Source organism: Salmo salar, chromosome 22 (assembly GCF_965601325.2).
Source record: "Salmo salar chromosome 22, fSalSal1, whole genome shotgun sequence".
Lineage (NCBI taxonomy): Eukaryota > Metazoa > Chordata > Actinopteri > Salmoniformes > Salmonidae > Salmo > Salmo salar.
This window is the reverse complement of record NC_138312.1, coordinates 47,593,686-47,613,778: the sequence shown is the minus strand read 5'-3', so window position 1 is coordinate 47,613,778 and position 20,093 is coordinate 47,593,686. Positions and strand designations below refer to the sequence as shown.

The 20,093-nt window shown below is 43.4% G+C and overlaps 1 protein-coding gene across 3 annotated transcripts in view; it reads left to right on the top strand.

Annotated features, from left to right (window-relative positions):
• Positions 1–20,093, top strand: part of LOC106583586 (plexin-A1) — a 373,995-nt gene that overhangs the window by 165,474 nt on the left and 188,428 nt on the right. For all 3 annotated transcript variants that reach the window (XM_014167946.3, XM_082967657.1, XM_045705581.2), the window contains exon 4: positions 12,806–12,946. In XM_014167946.3, coding sequence (XP_014023421.2) covers positions 12,806–12,946 — 141 coding nt within the window. The remainder of the gene's footprint in view (positions 1–12,805; positions 12,947–20,093) is intronic.

Genomic DNA, 20,093 nt, shown 5'->3' with positions numbered 1-20,093 from the left:
ACACACACACACACACACACACACACACACACACACACACACACACAGTAGCTGGCTAAACCTGAGAAATGTGAAAATGAATACATCCAATGTGTGTGTATGTGGCGCCTTTTTACTGTGGCTCCTCTAAGAGCCTGGTCCTAGTCATGTTACTGTGGCTCCTTTAAGAGCCTGGCCCTAGTCATGTTACTGTGGCTCCTTTAAGAGCCTGGTCCTAGTCATGTTACTGTGGCTCCTTTAAGAGCCTGGTCCTAGTCATGTTACTGTGGCTCCTTTAAGAGCCTGGCCCTAGTCATGTTACTGTGGCTCCTCTAAGAGCCTGGCCCTAGTCATGTTACTGTGGCTCCTTTAAGAGCCTGGTCCTAGTCATGTTACTGTGGCTCCTTTAAGAGCCTGGTCCTAGTCATGTTACTGTGGCTCCTTTAAGAGCCTGGTCCTAGTCATGTTACTGTGGCTCCTTTAAGAGCCTGGTCCTAGTCATGTTACTGTGGCTCCTTTAAGAGCCTGGTCCTAGTCATGTTACTGTGGCTCCTTTAAGAGCCTGGTCCTAGTCATGTTACTGTGGCTCCTTTAAGAGCCTGGTCCTAGTCATGTTACTGTGGCTCCTTTAAGAGCCTGGTCCTAGTCATGTTACTGTGGCTCCTTTAAGAGCCTGGTCCTAGTCATGTTACTGTGGCTCCTTTAAGAGCCTGGTCCTAGTCATGTTACTGTGGCTCCTTTAAGAGCCTGGTCCTAGTCATGTTACTGTGGCTCCTTTAAGAGCCTGGCCCTAGTCATGTTACTGTGGCTCCTTTAAGAGCCTGGTCCTAGTCATGTTACTGTGGCTCCTTTAAGAGCCTGGTCCTAGTCATGTTACTGTGGCTCCTTTAAGAGCCTGGTCCTAGTCATGTTACTGTGGCTCCTTTAAGAGCCTGGCCCTAGTCATGTTACTGTGGCTCCTTTAAGAGCCTGGTCCTAGTCATGTTACTGTGGCTCCTCTAAGAGCCTGGCCCTAGTCATGTTACTGTGGCTCCTTTAAGAGCCTGGTCCTAGTCATGTTACTGTGGCTCCTTTAAGAGCCTGGTCCTAGTCATGTTACTGTGGCTCCTTTAAGAGCCTGGTCCTAGTCATGTTACTGTGGCTCCTTTAAGAGCCTGGTCCTAGTCATGTTACTGTGGCTCCTTTAAGAGCCTGGCCCTAGTCATGTTACTGTGGCTCCTTTAAGAGCCTGGCCCTAGTCATGTTACTGTGGCTCCTTTAAGAGCCTGGCCCTAGTCATGTTACTGTGGATTTGGGATTAATACTGTGCTTTTAACCCGCACCGGCCATATATATGAATAAAGAGATTGTGTTTGTGAACATATTTGTGTGTGTGTGACACACATCACACGTGTGTGTGTGTGTGTGTGTGTGTGTGTGTGTGTGTGTGTGTGTGTGTGTGTGTGTGTGTGTGTGTGTGTGTGTGTGTGTGTGTGTGTGTGTGTGTGTGTGTGTGTGTGTGTGTGCGTGCAATCACCCTCTCCACACGGTGTTGGGTATAGATAAGAGGGGACCTTTTTGATGTACAGTGAGCCCTCAGTAAACCCTATATTATAAAGCTGTCGCTCACTCGCTCTCTTTCTATCTTTAGACAGATGCCTAGTATAAACTATACACAGCTGTGACTCACTATACACAGCTGAGACTCACATCAAGCAGCTATGGACTGAGCCATTGTGTTTCTCCCTCCCATGTTCATATCCACAAGTAAATTCCATTGAATTGAAAAGGTTTTTTTGGTATGATAAGATGTTGCATTGCCAAAGTAATAGTATTTTGTTTGATTGATGAAGCGCTGATTTATGGCTGGCACAGGAGTAGCCGGACTACACATGAGAAGCCTCTGAACAAGCATGTGAGAGGAGAGAAAAGAGGATGTTGACTTTTGGTCGCTTCACAGACCTTAAGACTGTGTTTGTGTGTTCTCTCTTCGTTGTCAGTAAAGCGCTGTCTGGCCCACTGTTTGTGTCTGAGGTGTTTTGGCGGGAACGTAGCGTCTGACCTACGTATTACGTGTGTGTGTGTACTGTCTGAGAGAAGTGGGACCGTAGAGGTTGTTCATCTGTAGTGCTGCCTCTGGTCTTTAGTCTTTGCTTCTAGCCGCTCAGCCATATTAAAGAGAACCTAGGTGTGTGTGTGTGTGTGTGTGTGTGTGTGTGTGTGTGTGTGTGTGTGTGTGTGTGTGTGTGTGTGTGTGTGTGTGTGTGTGTGTGTGTGAGAGAGAGAGACTTATTTCGGCCAGTAAAAGCTGCGTCACAAGCTAAATTTCCTATTAACCTACCGCTTCGATGGGGGTGGTGGCCACAAAAAATCTGAACTCATGAGGGGCCGCAGTTACTCACTGCTCAAGTTTTACAGATAATTTGCTGCAATTCTACACATTTTGCCACAGGGTGGAGAGAAATGTTTCCAGTTTTTAATATGATTTCTGAGTGAGAGTGACTAACAAAATCAATGCGACCATGATTAGGCCTACTGCAAGTTAGATAGTTGGCCTCTAGACTAACTTACCAATCCATTTTTTTTGCTGAAATGGGGGTAATTTAGTGATTATCAGAGAGAAACTGCTGAGGCAAAAATCATATTTTGAAATTGCACCTTGTGTAGTCTACTATTCTGACTCTCACCAGTAAATTGAGTCCCCCCCTTTTACAAGGGCTGTAATGGTTACACAGTGTTCTGCCACCACAGTGAGTGATGCGTCTACTGCAGTTCTTCGAAGCTCGGAGTGAGACTGGATGCTTATAATTCAATTGTCTTTGAGTTCATCACTTAGAGACAGGATGTGACTGAGTGATGGGAGATGAATGGAGTTGAGAGAGCGATGTGAGACAATACTTTTTTAACTATCTCCCTCTTTCCTGGCCTCCTTCCCTCGCCTGTTCAGTTTCATTCCTAAAACCACTGCTTTCTCAAGTTCACATTGCTAGTTCGACATGGGCTCTGTTTCGACATGGGCTGTGTCCGAATGCTCTGCCGTGGCCTCCTTCCATCACCCCCCTTTCCTTTTCTCATTTCCTTGTCTCCCTTCGAGGGCTCACGCCAGCCATCAGTCAACCTCTCTCCTCTTGTACAGGGGACTGGAATTACCACCACTCTCCCATTCACTCCTTTCTTCCTCTCCTCCTTCGGTCTCCATTGTTCCTCTCAGAGCGGGACGTGCCACATCTCCACTTCATCTCCCCCCTTGTAACATCAAAGGGTGGAATGTGCCTGAGCTGCTATTATGCATGGAGAGACCCAGTTATGTCAAGACTGTGCTCCAGTCAGGGGAGCAGGAGAGGGGATTGCAGGGGATTGGACAAATGTGTGTGCACAAGTGTATTAGGTATATGTGTGGTTTCTCTGTGTGAGCGTGTTTCCGCAAGTTTGTCTGTGGTTCCTGAACTAGCTACCCTTCCCCATCTCCTTTTGTAACATCAAAGAAGTTTGGGACGCCATGCATCTCCCTAAACTAACACCTACAGAGAACCAGACTGTCAGCAGCCCCATAGCAAAGACTGAGGACACACACACACACATACAGTCGACCAGTTGTCTCAGTAGTGTGTTGTACTGTAGGTAGGTGGTGTTTAAATATACAGGAACCTGTCAGGGAAAGCTGGGTCGCGTCCTCAATGACACCCTATTCCATAAATAGTACACTCTGAACCCTGGTCAAAAGTAGTGCACTACATAGGGACTTCTCTGGATGAAGGCACAAGGATGACTCATAGGCTAGAGGCAGAATTTCAGTTGGTGTCCAAAATGGTATAGTGGACTACTTTTGATCTACACCCATAGGGCTCTGGTCAACAGTAGTGCACTATGTATGGCATAGGGTGCCATTTAGGATGCAAGCTCAGTCACATTCATTGGCTAAAAAGGCATCTCAAATGCAGAAATTATACCTGCTGTCCATACTCCTAAAACAATGTAGGTTTTAAATATTGAATGGCTAAGCGCTCACTTAAAGATAAACTGTACATTTTTCAAGGTTTTTGGAAGCTTGAATCAGATAAAGGAAAGTAGACGAGAAGATGGGACCAGTTAAGACTATTGAGGCACACCCCTAAGTCTTCTCCAATAGCACCACAGTATGCATGTCATATGACAGGGGTGAGTTGATTTTGATGCATTCACTCTGGCAGCTTTCATTCAATACTGACAGCAGGTGCCTTATCACTCCCTCAGTGCTTATCAGTATGCCAATGTCTTGTGTTTATCTAGTCCTACCGGGTGTGTTTGAAGGGAGTTAACAATGAGGGTGAAGATGGGATTAATCTATAGATAGCTCAGTGTCACATACACTATTTGTAGACAGGAAGCCTCTGCCTCTCAGTATCCTTCTCTTCCTTTCTCTACAATTATCAAGTTATTTTCAATTGAAACCACTGAGCTTATGCTCCCCCTTACATATTCTCTGAAACCATCAGACATTCAAAGTCAGAAAGACACAATGGAAAAAACCGTAGTGATAATTATTTCCTGGTTGCATGCAGGCTATTGTATCGATGGTGTCCCTGCCCTGGTATAAACCTACACACCATGTTACATGTGTCTCTGTCCTCACCACCACCTTGATTATTAGATTGCCTCTGTGTCTGCTCAGGAGAATCGCTTGGCTTAATTCAATTAGGCAAATGTTGCTTATGTTTCAAACTCTCCCTTTTCCTCCCTCCCTCCTTTAGTCTCTCACCCCCCCTTGCCCTCCCATTCTCTTGCTCGCTATCTCTCTCCTTCCTTAGCTCCCTTGGTCGTTTGCCTTAAAAATACCCCAGTCTACATTTAAACAAACTAATACCAGATAGACAGTGTGTAAAAAATGATAATGAACCTACATTTTTTTTAAATAATTTATTCTCTGAAAACTATTTTCAATATAGAGTTATTATCAGCATTATTTAGCAGATTAGGTTGATTTTGTGGTATTAAACCAGTGATCTTGCCAACAACCTTCAGCAAGAATATGAGCAATATGGAGTTATTGACAATGAGAAAGGTGGGAATTGTGTTCCCTTGTCTAATTTAATTGCTACGTTTACTGCCAATGTAGTATTACACATATTTAAGAATTTATTTCAGAAAAGATTGTGCGACGAGGAAGGGCTGTTGACATACAGTGCATTCGGAAAATATTCAGCCCCCTTTTTCCACATTTTATTATGTTACAGCCTTATTCTAAAATGGATACAACAAAAATATCTTAATCAATCTACACATAATACCCCATAATGACAAAGTGAAAACATATTTTTTGAAATGTTTGCACATTTATTAAAAATAAAAAACAGAAATAGCTGATTTGCGAAAGTATTCAGACCCTTTGTAATCAGATTCGAAATTAAGCTCAGGTGCATCCTGCTTCAATTGATCATCCTTGAGATGATTCTGCAACTTGATTGGAGTCCACCCGTGGTAAATTCAATTGAATGGACATGATTTGGAAAGGCACACACCTGTCTATATAAAGTCCCACAGTTGAATGTGCATGTCAGAGCAAAAACCTAGCCATGAGGTCGAAGGAATTGTCCGTAGAGCTCCGAGACAGAATTGTGTCGGCACATCTGGGGAAGGGTACCAAAAAATGTATGCAGCATTGAAGGTCCCCAAGAACACAGAGGCTTCCATCATTCTTAAATGGAACAGGTTTGGAACCACCAAGACTCTTCTTAGAGCTGGCCGCCTGGCCAAACTGAGCAATTGAGGTAGAAGGGCCTTGGTAAAGGACGTGACGATGGTCACTCTGACAGAGCTCTAGAGTTCCTCTGTGGAGATGGGAGAACCTTCCAGAAAGACAACCATCTCTGCCGCACTCCACCAATCAGGCCTTTACGGTAGAGTGGCCAGACGGAAGCCACTCCTCAGTAAAAGGCACATGACAGCCCGCTTGGAGTTTGCCAAAAGGCACCTAAAGGACTCTGACCATGAGAAACAAGATTCTCTAGGCTGATGAAAACAAGATTGCACTCTTCGGCCTGAATGCCAAGTATCACGTCTGGAGAAGGTATGGCACCATCCCTATGGTGAAGCATCATGCTGTTGGGATTTTTTAATCGGCAGGGATTGAGAGACTAGTCAGGATCATGGGAAAGATGAACGGCGCAAAGTACAACGGGATCCTTGATGAAAACCTGCTTCAGAGCATTCAGGACCTCAGACTGGGGCTAATGTTCGCCTTCCAACAGGACAACGACCCTAAGCATACAGCCAAGACAACGCAGGACTGGCTTGGGAACAAGTCTCTGAATGTCTTTGAGTGGCCCAGCCAAAGCCAGGACTTGAACCCGATCTAACATCTCTGGAGAGACCTGAAAACAGCTGTGCAGTGACGCTCCCCATCCAATCTGACAGAGCTTGAGATGATCTGCAGAAAAGAATGGGAGAAACTCACTAAATACAGGTTTGCCAAGCTTGTAGCGTCATCACACCCAAGAAGACTCGAGGCTGTAATTGCTGCCGAAGGTGCTTCAGCAAAGTACTGAGTAAAGGGTCAAAATACTTATGTAAATGAAATATATCAGGGTTTTTTTCAATATAAATTAGCAACATTTTCTAAAAAACAGTTTTTGCTTTGTCATTATGATATTGTGTGTAGATTGATGAGGGAAAAAAACTATTTAATCCATTTTAGAATAAGGCTGTAACGTAACAAAATGTGGGAAAGTCAAGGGATCTGAATACTTTCCGAATGCACTGCCCCATATTTTGTTTCAGCCTGATTTCTAAATTGATTAAAAAAAAGTTTCTCACCCATCTACGTACACACAATACCCCATAATGCCAAAGTGAACAGAATGTTTGTAGAAACGTTTGCAAATTCATTGAAAATACCTAAATATCTCATTTACATAACTATTCACACAGTCAATACTTTGTAGAAGTACTTTTGGCAGCGATTACAATTTTGAGTCTTTCTGGGTAAGTCTCTAAGAGCTTTCCACACCTGTATTATGCAACATTTGCCCATTTATTCCTTAAAACATTATTCAAGTTCTGTCAAATTGGTGTTGATCATTGCTATACAACCATTTTCAGGTCTTGCCATAGATTTTCAAGTAGATTTAAGTCAAAACTGTAACTCCGTCACTCAGGAATATTCACTGTCTTCTTGGTAAGCAACTCCAGTGTAGATTTGGGCTTGTGTTTTAGGTTATTGTCCTGCTGAAAGGTGAATTTATATCCCAGTGTCTGGTGGAAAGCAGACTGAACCAGGTTTTGCTCCAGGATTTTGCCTTTGCTTAACTCCATTCCTTTTACTTTTATCGTGGAAAAACTCACCAGTCCTTACCAATTACAAGCATACCCATAGCATGATGCAGCTACTTGAAAATATGTGATTCGATTCGGTCTTCCGTTGCAAAATTTGAAATTGTTTTTTACCTTGGATAAAGTACTGTAGAGACTCAGAGCTAATTAAAAAAAAAATGTCATACAGTGGTTGCTCAACTAAAAGTTTAGAGATTATGCTGCGGGTTTTAGGGTTAATTTGTGGTTTAGTACGGTGCCCTGCGTCACTGCGTCACTGCTCCAGACCAGCGCAAGGGGGAGTTAGAGCACTGATTATGCTTACTGGAAAATACCCTTTAAAATGAATGGAAGAGGCAAGTTTAAGGGTTAAAAGACAGTATTCAGAGGTCAAGACAGCGCTGCTTTGATACAAGCAAGTTGTACATCCTGTGCCGGCCATGACCGGGAGACCCATGAGGCGACACGCAATTGGACCAGCGTCGTCCGGGTTAGGGGATTGTTTGGCCGGATGGGATATCCTTGTCCAAAAAATAGGCACGGTGGGCTTTTGGTTTCTCTCTCTCTCCAAAATATCAAAACATTTTAAACAAAGCAATTATTATTATTATTATTAACCCTGCATTATAATTAAAGAAAAGCCCCTTAGGGCAAATCTGATCTGAGAGAATAACGAAAAATGCCTCTTAAATGTTAATTTAAAATCCTCCAATCCTCTAAGTGTAATTATTGGCGGAGAGTTAAGTCATTGGAAAAAATATTTTTAGATATACTGTAGGCCTACCGCAGGCGACATGAGTCTCACTAGTGTTGAGTAATGTGCTGTTAAAAGTAGGTCTCATTTATTTATTTTTATTTAACCTTTTATTTTACTTCTCCCTTCTCTCGGCGCGGGGTTCTGGGCAGGGAGGGTCGGGAGGGTGGCTTCAGCTCTTCGCCGAACTCGGATCCCCGCATCTCCATGTCGCCTGGGTTGCGCCCGACCGGCTCCATCCCCTCTTTCCCCATTAGGCACAGCCGCATGGCGCACCCTCTTTCCCCGTTAGGCACAGCTACATGGCACACCCCCTTTCCCCGTTAGGCACAGCTACATGGCACACCCCCTTTCCCCGTTAGGCACAGCCTCATGGCTCACCCCCTTTCCCCGTTAGGCACAGCCTCATGGCTCACCCCCTTTCCCCGTTAGGCACAGCCTAATGGCTCACCCCCTTTCCCCGTTAGGCACTGCCTCATGGCGCACCCCTTTCCCCGTTAGGCACAGCCACATGGCACACCCCCTTTCCCCGTTAGGCACAGCCTCATGGCTCACCCCCTTTCCCCGTTAGGCACGTCCGCATGGCGCACCCCCTTTCCCCGTTAGGCACGTCCGCATGGCGCACCCCCTTTCCCCGTTAGGCACAGCCGCATGGCACACCCCCTTTCCCCGTTAGGCACATCCGCATGGCGCACCCCCTTTCCCCGTTAGGTACGTCCGCATGGCGCACCCCCATGAATTATTAAATAGTAAAGCATTTGAGTTTTAGAGAATTCTATGTGTTCAATTATTTGTGACGTTGTGTCATTTAAAGCATATTGAAGTTAGAAGCAATAGAATTTGAAACAATAGTTTACCCACGTGGGGTCAACTATTTCAGAGACAAGCATGGGGACTGGTCTTGATAAATCAATGAGATTTTTATTTTCACTGAATCTCCATTTGGGTATTGGTTAGACTACTATTAGGGTGTGGAAATGTTATGCTCTTAATACTGTAGACTACTCCCGACCGGTCACGTTGTACAGCACCATTTTTTCCTAACGGAAGCCCTGATGGTTTAATTATTTTATTTATTTTTGGAATAGAAACACCATAATATTAATCAATGAATTAAACTACATTTCTTAAAATCAATCCCATGTACTATGTTCTTACAAAAAAAAAGCTTTTAAATTCTCTAATACAGCCAATATTGAAGACTGTCAAATGCTTCTCAAAGATGCCCTCTGGTGGTCAAACTAGCACTACCTGACATTAATGGAAACAATGGCTGACAATTAAATAACATGCCATAGACTTCTGCAGCAGCACGCAAGGTGTTCTGCAGTATGACAGAACTTTTACAGGAGGAACCACTGCAGTTGAGGAACAATGGGAAAGTAATTCTGCTTTGAAAGTTGATTAACTTGTAATGCCACTATTGCGAAAATGGCCCTTGAATGTTTTGGTACACCTACTGGAGAGCTGTTCTTTGTCTAAACCTATTCAGCACCGTTCACTCCCTCTTAAACCTTAGCCCCACCCATCTCTTTATGGATTCACATGTGAGGTCATGTACTAAACAGAGGGAATACGGTAATGTAGTAAACAACCAAAGATTTCAAGACTAAACGTGGTGAAAGTAAGTAGCCTACAATAAGATAAAACTCCAGGTAAAAAAACACTTAACCTCTTGGGGCTAGGTGGGACGCTAGCGTGCCACCTGTGGTGCACTCCATCAACAGCAGGTGCATTTCAAGAGCGGCAAATTTGAATCCAAATAAATGTCAAAATTCAAATTTTTCAAAAATACAACTATGTTACACCATTTGAAAGATAAACATCTCCTTAATCTAACCACGTTTTACGATTTCAAAAAGGTTTTACGGCGAAAGCATAAATTTAGAGTATGTTAGGACAGTACATTTACAAGAGTTGTGTGTAATGTTTTGTCAAGTCAAAGACAGGGTCACCAAAACCATAAAACCAGCTAAAATGATACACTAACCTTTTACAATCTCCATCAGATGACACTCCTAGGACATTATGTTAGACAATGCATGCATTTTTAGTTCTATCAAGTTCATATTTATATACAAAAACAGCGTTTTACTATGGCATTGATGTTGAGGAAATCGTTTCCCTCCAATAACCGGCAGTCAAGTCAGCGTCACAAATTAAATAATTAAAATTAGAAAACATTGGTAAAATATTATATTGTCATTTAAAGAATTATAGATTTACATCTTTTGAACGCAATCAACTTGCCAGATTTAAAAATAACCTTACTGGGAAATCACACTTTGCAATAATCTGAGCACTGTGCCCAGAAAAATACGCGTTGCGATACAGACTAGACGTCATGTTGGGGAGATCTAAAATCGAAAATACTATGTAAATAATCCATTACCTTTGATTCTCTTCATCAGATGTCACTTCCAGGTATCACAGGTCCATAACGAATGTAGTTTTGTTCAAAAAAGCTCATCATTTATGTCCAAAAATCTCCGTCTCGTTAGCACATGATGTAAGCCAGCCGGACTTCTCGTCATGAACGAGGGGAAAAAATATATTTCCGTTCGTTCAAACATGTCAAACGTTGTATAGCATAAATCATTAGGGCCTTTTTTAACCAGAACATGAATAATATTCAAGGTGGACGAATGCATAGCCTTTTATAACGTATTGGAACGAGGGTACCCAACATGAAGTAGCGCGCCAGGTGTCTAATGGGACATCACCGTTCCATGGCTCTTGTTCGGTCAGATCTCCCTCCAGAAGACTCAAAACACTTTGTAAAGGCTGGTGACATCTAGTGGAAGCAATAGGAAGTGCCAAAATATTCCTAAACCCCTGTGTTTTTCAATGGGAGAGGTTTAAAGTCAATACAACACATCAGGTATCCACTTCCTGTCAGAAAATGTCTCAGGGTTTTGCCTGCCAAATGAGTTCTGTTATACTCACAGACACCATTCAAACAGTTTTGGAAACTTTAGAGTGTTTTCTATCCATATATAATAAGTATATGCATATTCTAGTTACTGGGTAGGATTAGTAACCAGATTAAATCGGGTAAATTTTTTTTATCCAGACGTGCAAATGCTGCCCCCTAGACCCAACAGGTTAATCTAGTCCTTTGCCTATACCCTAATCTGACTTTGGTGCAGGTCATGTTATTCTTTATTTGTCACATGCACAGGATACAGGTGTAAACGGTACAGTGAAATGGTTACTTGCATATTTGTATAGTAGCAATATCAATAATAGAAAGTGTCCGGATAAAAATATTTTATAATTGTTAGATGATGCTTACCCAGACACACTTGTCTAAATTCATGGGTCATGTGAAAGAAATGCTATAACCAGCCCCCAGACACATCTAGCTAAGTGGACGGGTCGCTATTATCTAGACATGTATACATGTTCATGAAATCCAATAGATGACCGTAATCACCCCCAGACACACCAGGCTAACTTGATGGGTCATGTAATCATCTGCTGAAGTGGAGTCTTTTGTTTAGACATGTAGTTAGCTAGCTAAACAATTAACCATAATCCCAACCAATACTACTAACAATACAAACACATTGTCATAGCTAGCCACCATGCATGAAGTGCTGTAGTATGAATCTGCAGGTAGCTAAAGCTAACCAACTATGTTCAATGTTAGCTAGCTAGCTAACATTAGGCTATAACTAGCAATGCAAATATTTTTCAGTTTTGTTTGTACAGCTTGTTTGGCTCGTTGCATCAAGTCACTCCGGTTCACACTGACTGCGTGCAGAAAGTAGTCCATCACAACTTTTTCCCAATGATCATTGTCAATAGCGCCTGCTAAATTCAGGGCAGCGTTGTTGTTGAGCTGTAGCATCACTTTTGCAGTTCTCCATGGCTTAAAAAAAAGGCTCTTTAAAAAAAGCAGCGATAGAAAGAATTATCTACACATACTGAGCAGCTCATGTTATAGACAGAAGCATGCTACATGGCATACCAATCCGAACTCATGTGTTTGAAATTCACTACTCGACTGTGGGACCTTACAGGTACTTGTATGTGTGGGGTACAGAGATGAGGCAGTCATTCAAAAACACTATTATTGCACTATTATTTATTCCTGAATATATTTAGGCTTGCCATAACAAAGGGGTTGAATATGTATTGACTTAAGACATTTCAACTTTCCATTTTTGATTAATTTGTCCAAAAAAAACTCAATGAAAAATGTAATTCCACTTTGACATTATGCAGTATTATGTGTAGGCCAGTGACCAACATTTTGGACAATTTAATCCATTTTAAATTCAGGCAGTAACTTAACAACATGTGCAACAAGTCAAGAGGTATGAATACTTTCTGAAGGCACTGTATTTATGACATTTTGGCCTTACCCAGGCCTTCTTTTACAATGACAAAATGTATGGTACAAATGTCAATTATATGTCAACCATCCTTCCTCCAAAGGACCATTCTATAGATTACATTTAGTAAAATTTCCCAAAATCATGATCTTTCTTTGTCTGGGTTTGGTGAGGAATCACTCCTGTCCAGATATAACCTCTGGTATAGTGTAGTTATCAAAGGTGCTACACTTTTAACAAATCACAAAGGACCAAAGATCTCCTATAAGAGCATATATTTGACTTTTGTTCTCACAATAATCCATCCACATCTGTCTTTTATCCAAAGCAATGTATAGTTCAGTGAGTGCATACATTTTATGTGACCCTAGTGGTAATTGATCTTTGGGGTTGCAAGAGCCAAACTACCCAACTGAGCAACACAGGACAAGTATGTAACCTACCATCTTTCTGTGTCTCTGTCTAGATCCTGGTTAACTCAGTGAGTCCCACGCATCCTGCTCTGCTCTATGAGAACCTGGTTGTGAGTGATGGCTCCAGCCCCATCCTCCGAGACCTGCTCTTCTCTCCTGATCTCCAGCACATCTACACACTCTCTGACAAACAGGTAAGACAGATGCACACAGGCATGCACATTGGCACATATGCACAAAAGCATGCGCGCGCACACACTCGCTCCAGCACATCAAACTCACCAACAAATATGTATTGCACACTCACACACAGATGTGCGTGCACACACACACACACACTCACACACACACACACACCTCAGACAGCATGTCTAAATAAAGACTTGTCAGGTGTCAACAGGGGGCCAACGATGCCTCATTAGTACACACGCACACAACCTTCCGTCCCACCAAATACACCTTTAATTAGATCTGGCCATCTGACCCGGGTCCCCAAAAACCAACGTCCCCACAAATCGCGGCCCCTACAAATCACAGTCCCTACAAACCATGGTCACCCGTGTCGCACACATGCTCACCAGGGGAATGGGCAAATGTCAGGTGGAGACCTGGTAATTTACAGCCCCACCACTGGATAGGCTGTCTAAAGATTGGAAGCTTGTGGCTGTGGGCAAAGAGGGAGAAAGAGGAGTCCATAATGCATCTGTTTGAAATGTGTGAATGTGTCCATTTGACAATATACAGTTGAAGTCGGAAGTTTACATACACCTTAGCCAAATACATTTAAACTCCGTTTTTCACAATTCCTGTCATTTAATCCTAGTAAAAATGTCTTGTCTTAGGTTAGTTAGGATCACCACTTTATTTTAAGAATGTGAAATGTCAGAATAATAGTAGAGAGAATGATTTATTTCAGCTTTTATTTCTTTCATCACATTTCCAGTGGGTCAGAAGTTTACACGCACTCAATTAGTATTTGGTAGCATTGCCTTTAAATTGTTTAACTTGGGTCAAATGTTTCGGGTAGCCTTCCACAAGCTTCCCACAATAAGTTGGGTGAATTTTGGCCCATTCCTCCTAACAGAGTTGGTGTAACTGAGTCAGGTTTGTAGGCCTCCTTGCTCGCACACGCTTTTTCAGTTCTGCCCACAACTTTTCTATAGGATTGAGGTCAGGGCTTTGTGATGGCCACTCCAATTCCTTGACTTTATTGTCCTTAAGCCATTTTGCCACAACTTTGGATGTATGCTTGGGGTCATTGTCCATTTGGAAGACCCGTTTGCGACCAAGCTTTAACTTCCTGACTGATGTCTTGAGATGTTGCTTCATTATATCCACATAATTTTCCTGCCTCATGAAGCCATCTATTTTGTGAAGTGCACCAGTCCCTCCTGTAGCAAAGCCCCCCCACAACATGATGTTGCCACCCCCGTGCTTCACGGTTGAGATGGTGTTCTTCTGTTTGCAAACCACCACCTTTTACCTCCAAACATAACGATGGTCATTATGGCCAAACAGTTCTATTTTTGGTTTATCAGACCAGTGGACATTTCTCCAAAAAGTACAATCTTTGTCCCCATGTGCAGTTGAAAACCGTAGTCTGGCTTTTTTATGGCGGTTTTGGAGCAGTGGCTTCTTCCTTGCTGAGCGGCCTTTCAGGTTATGTCGATATAGGACTCATTTTACTGTGGATTTTTACTGTGGATATAGATACTTTTGTACCTGTTTCCTCCAGCATCTTCACAAGGTCCTTTGCTGTTGTTCTGGGATTGATATGCACTTTTCGCACCAAAGTACGTTCATCTCTAGAAGAGAGAACGTGTCTCCTTCCTGAGCGGTATGACGGCTGTGTGGTCCCATGGTGTTTATACTTGCATACTATTGTTTGTACAGATAAACGTGGTATCTTCAGGAGTTTGGAAATTGCTCCCAAGGATGAACCAGACTTGTGGAGGTCTACAGATTTTTTTCTGAGGTCTTGGCTGATTTCTTTTGATTTTCCCATGATGTCAAGCAGAGGCACTGAGTTTGAAGGTAGGCCTTGAAATACACCCACAGGTACACCTCCAATTGACTCAAATGATGTCAATTAGCCTATCAAAACCTCCTTAAGCCATTACATCATTTTCTGGAATTTTCCAAGCTGTTTAAAGGCACAGTCAACTTAGTGTATGTAAACGTTTGACCCACTAGAATTGTGATACAGTGAATTATAAGTGAAATAATCTGTCTGTAAACTATTGTTGGAAAAATGACTTGTGTCATGCACAAAGTAAATATCCTTTCACTCTCTCTCGCACTCTCTTTCTTGCTCTCTGTCTAACGCTCTCTATCTATCTCGCTCTCTCTCTCTCTCACACACCACACCACCCCACCCAAACATCTCAATGCCTGACTTTGATCCTCATTAACAGAGCAGGTGGGTTAAGCAGAGGGGCGCTGAAGGGTCTCGGGGGTACCTCTCTGTGGGGTAGACCCCTGGTTAAAATCCCTCAGTATTAATGACTAAAGGTTATTCCCTTAGCCCACCATCGTACCCTTAACCCCCTCCCTCTTTTTGTCCTTGTCTCGGCTACTCAGCTTGCACCTCTCCTCTTTTCCCCCTCCTTCCTCTCTCTCTGACACGCTTCCTTCTAAGCCCAAATTGATGGCCGCCCTCTGAACCGGCTTGCGTTGATTCCATTCCCATACATTTTTTTATGATTTAACCCTCTTTTTTATCGCCTTTTCCATCTTTCTCTACCCTGCTGTCTTTTCCATCTTTCTCTGCCCCCTCTCTTTTTCATCTTTCTCTCCCTCTCTCAACCATTCTTATTCAAGCTCACCCTTCATTCTCTTTATTTCTTTCTTTCTCTCTTTCTTTCTCTCTTTCTTTCTTTCTTTCTTTCTTTCTTTCTTTCTCTCTTTCTCTCTTTCTCTCTTTCTCTCTTTCTTTCTTTCTTTCTTTCTCTCTCTCGCTCTACATCTTACACCTCTACTGCCCTATGTGACATAGTTGTGGAATATTCTGGAATTGGATCTTGGGTGGATGGAGGGGGGTGGAAGTAGAGGAGGGGGATGATGGAAGTAGAGGAGGGGGATGATGGAAGTAGAGGAGGGGGATGATGGAAGTAGAGGAGGGGGATGGAAGGAAGTAGAGGAGGGGGATGGAAGGAAGTAGAGGAGGGGGATGGAAGGAGGTAGAGGAGGGGGATGGAAGGAGGTAGAGGAGGGGGATGGAAGGAGGTAGAGGAGGGGGATGGAAGGAGGTAGAGGAGGGGGATGGAAGGAGGTAGAGGAGGGGGATGGAAGGAGGTAGAGGAGGGGGATGGAAGGAGGTAGAGGAGGGGGATGGAAGTAGAGGAGGGGGATGATGGAAGTAGAGGAGGGGGATGGAAGGAAGTAGAGGAGGGGGATGGAAGGAGGTAGAGGAGGGGGATGGAAGGAGGTAGAGGAGGGGGATGGAAGTAGAGGAGGGAGATGATGGAAGTAGAGGAGGGGGATGGAAGGAAGTAGAGGAGGGGGATGGAAGGAGAGGGCTGGTTTCAGGGTTTAGGTTGAGTCGTTGAGCATGTTAATGCCACCCTACTATGAATCCCTGTTATATACCATATAACCAACCCCCTTACCACACCACACTCTCTCTGATGCGCACATACACATCCCTCTTCTCTCTCTCCCTCACTTTCTTCCTCTCACTCTCGCGCACACACTCTCTCCTCTGCCTCGCCGGTTACACATAAGTGTGTGAAGATGTTGCATGGCAGGCAGGGCCCCAGCAGCCTCTGTGCTCTCAGCCCGCAGGGGTCCACGAGACAAGCCAAGCACATTAAAGTGTCACTGGACATATCCACTGGAGCGTGGCCCATGGCGGGTCTACACACACAGATACACAGACACACAGACGCGACAGGAACCCTGCTCTGAGTCTCTCTTTCGGGGCATGGTAAAATGGTCCAGTAATTTAAGGGCATGATTCTCATGATTATTAAAGGGGAAATTTGACAGGTGTGTGTGTGTGTGTGTGTGTGTGTGTATGAACTTATGCATGAACCTTGAGGAGACAGTCCTAGTTAAACAGCCATGGACTGAAGACAGCCAAGACAGTATGACTACATAAATATCTTCAGCTGTCTTCTATGTTTATTTGACGAGCTGTCATTTTATTAAATAGTCATATTGTGGGCAATTTAGCCATTTGCCAAGTGGAGAGAGCAGACAATTACTATCAAAGGAAACACATTCTAAAGAAAAAGAGATGGACAGAGAAGCTTTATCTTTAACATAAAGAGATACTTTCATACAATATCTGTCAGAGAATTGTTCCTCAAACATTGTCTTAGATCAGCCAAGACACTGAACAGCAAATCTGCATTGCTATCTTTCTCTATTTCCATTCATAGAAAATACTTATAACCAATGTATCTGCCTTTGTCTTGTAATCCATGTTCAGTGAACTCTTCCTTGTCTTCGTTTCATTGTTTAGCCAAGTCACTGGGCTGTAAGACTGGAATTCTTGTTGCCTTACACACGGTCAAGAGTCTTTGTCATTGCTCATGCGTATGACCTGCGAACTCAGGCACACGCACACACTTATACCCCTGTTTTTGTGAGTACCTTTGTGTGTGTGTGTGTGTGTGTGTGTGTGTGTGTGTGTGTGTGTGTGTGTGTGTGTGTGTGTGTGTGTGTGTGTGTGTGTGTGTGTGTGTGTGTGTGTGTGTGTGTGTGTGTGTGTGTGTGTGTGTGTGTGTGTGTGTGTGCTTGCTTTCTTGTGTGTGTGTAGGCTGGCTATTGTCTATCCTCTTCAAAGAGTATTCTCATTCCAAACCGCAAAATAAGCTCTCTCCTGGGCTCCTAGCATTGGCCACAGATTGACAGTACTCACACAATTTCTCTCTCACTCCTCACAATGCCAAGAGCATCACCATTATCCCAAGGTTGCAGGTTCAAATCCCCAAAACCGCTCGCACAAAAGACACAACGTAAACCTAGCCTCTATCCTGTTCGGCACGTGTTGGTCGGGGTGCAAACCGCCTTTTGACAAAGTAGTTTCTTGTCTCCGGGGGCATCATGTGTACATCAATGGGTTTGAACCCGCAGATACTTGGCCACCAGCCAACCTCATTAGCAGTAGCAGACTTGGCTCCAAACAACACCTCAGTGCAAACAAAGAAAATGTAATGTTCTTGGGGAAATGCTTGCTGCTGGCTGCACCTACAGTCAGGTACTATACCTGCCGGAATTAGTTAGGATGTGTGCCTAAATCCTGACTGAAATACAAAGTGTATCAGTTTGTTGTGTTAGGTAGCTAGGAATTAGGTAAAATATTAATATTGAGAAAGAGGAAACTAGTGTTGGTTGGACAGTAAAGATGTGTAGTAATCTGAGATATTCACTCAGCACACACAAACACTTAATTAAGACATAGCTCTGGGTATATTAGTATGATATACAGTCAGTTTATTAGGTACACCCATCTTGTACTGGGTCAGACCCCCCTGTGCCTCCAGAACAGCCTGAATTCTTCAGGGAATGGCTTCTACAAGTTGTCGGGAAACGTTCCACGTTGATGTTGGTCCATGCTGAAACGATGGCATCACACAGTTGCTGCAGATTGGACGGCGATATATTCATGCTGCGCTTACAGCCTGTTCCATCTCATCCCAAACATGCTCTGTTGGGATGAGGTCTGTGGACTGTGCAGGCCATTCAAGTAAACTGAAATCGCTGTCATGTTCCTAGCAATGTTTTTCCACTCCTCTTGTCCAGTGTTTGTGCCCACAGGAGTCGCTTCATCTTGTTTTTAGCTGATAGGAGTGGAACCTGATGTTGACCGTCTGCTGCAATAGCCCATCTGTGACAAGGATTGAGGAGTTGTGCGTTACGAGATGCAGTTCTGCACACCACTGTTTCACTGCACTGTTATTTGTCTGTCTGTAGCCCGCCTGTTATCTTGTATGAATCTCGACATTCTCTTTCGACCTCTCTCATCAACAAGCTGTTTTTGCCCACAGGACTGCCGCTGACTGGATGTTTTTTGCTTGTTGCACTATTCTCGATAAATCCTAGATACTGTCGTGTGGGAAAAGCCCAGGAGGCCAGGCCGTTTCTGAGACGATCATACCTCGCTCAGTCGCTTAGGTCACTCGTTTTACCCATTCTAACATTCAATCGAATAGTAACTGAATGCCTGTCTGCCTGCTTTATAAAGCAAGCCACAGCCACGTGGCTCAATGTCTGTAGGAGCGATCCATTTTTGTGAACGGGGGTGGTCTCCTCTTTTATCCTCAGATTCACAAGCCTTACAATACATCTAAATGCATGTTCAAGTACCATGCTGTACAGTCACACTTGGATACACCAGTCTAACACACGTATGCACACAAACACACACACAAAGCTGAGACGCACACAAACATATACACCATATGGGGGACGTAGTCATTGTAATGTAAATGTTAATAGACTTTGGGGTGGTGATGTGAGACGAGGAAAGGGGCAGACAGTAGATGAACAGAGGCCGGGGATGGAGGAGGGGGGGTTGTCCCGCTAAAACCTTCCTCCTACACACAGACACACACTTACACCTCTTACACGACCTTACCCCCTTCTCTCTCTCTCTCGCTCTCTCTCTCTCTCTCTCTCTCTCTCTCTCTCATGGTGAAAGTGCTGCTCTTTAACGCTCTCTCGTGGTGAAAGTGTTGCTCTCCGTCTCTCTCGTGGTGAAAGTGTTGTGCTCGCTCTCAATTCAGTTTCAATTTAAGGGGCTTTATTGTCATGGGAAACATATGTTGACATTGCCAAAGCAAGTAAAATAGATAATAAACAAATGAAATATACAATAAAAAATTAACACTAAACATTACACTGACAAAAGTTCCAAAAGAATAAAGACATTTCATATTATATCTATGTACAGTGTTGTAACGATGTGCAAATAGATATGGGAGTTTATCAAAATGTTATTTTTTTTTATTATTATTTGTGGGTCTGTGTAATCTGAGGAAAATATGTGTCTCTAATATGGTCATCCATTTGGCAGGAGGTTAGGAAGTGCAGCTCAGTTTCCACCTCATTTTGTGGGCAGTGTGCACATAGCCTGTCTTCTCTTGAGAGCCAGGTCTGCCTGCGGTGGCTTCTCTCAATAGCAAGGATATGCTCTGTACATAGTCAAAGCTTTCCTTCATTTTTGGTCAGTTACAGTGGTCAGGTATTCTGCCACTGTGTACTCTCTGTTTAGGGCCAAATAGCATTGAAGTTTGCCCTTGTTTTTTGGTAAAGGATTTCCAATGTGTCAAGTAATTATCTTTTTTTTTCTCATGAGTTGGTTGGGTCTAATTGTGTTGCTGTCCTGGAGCTCTG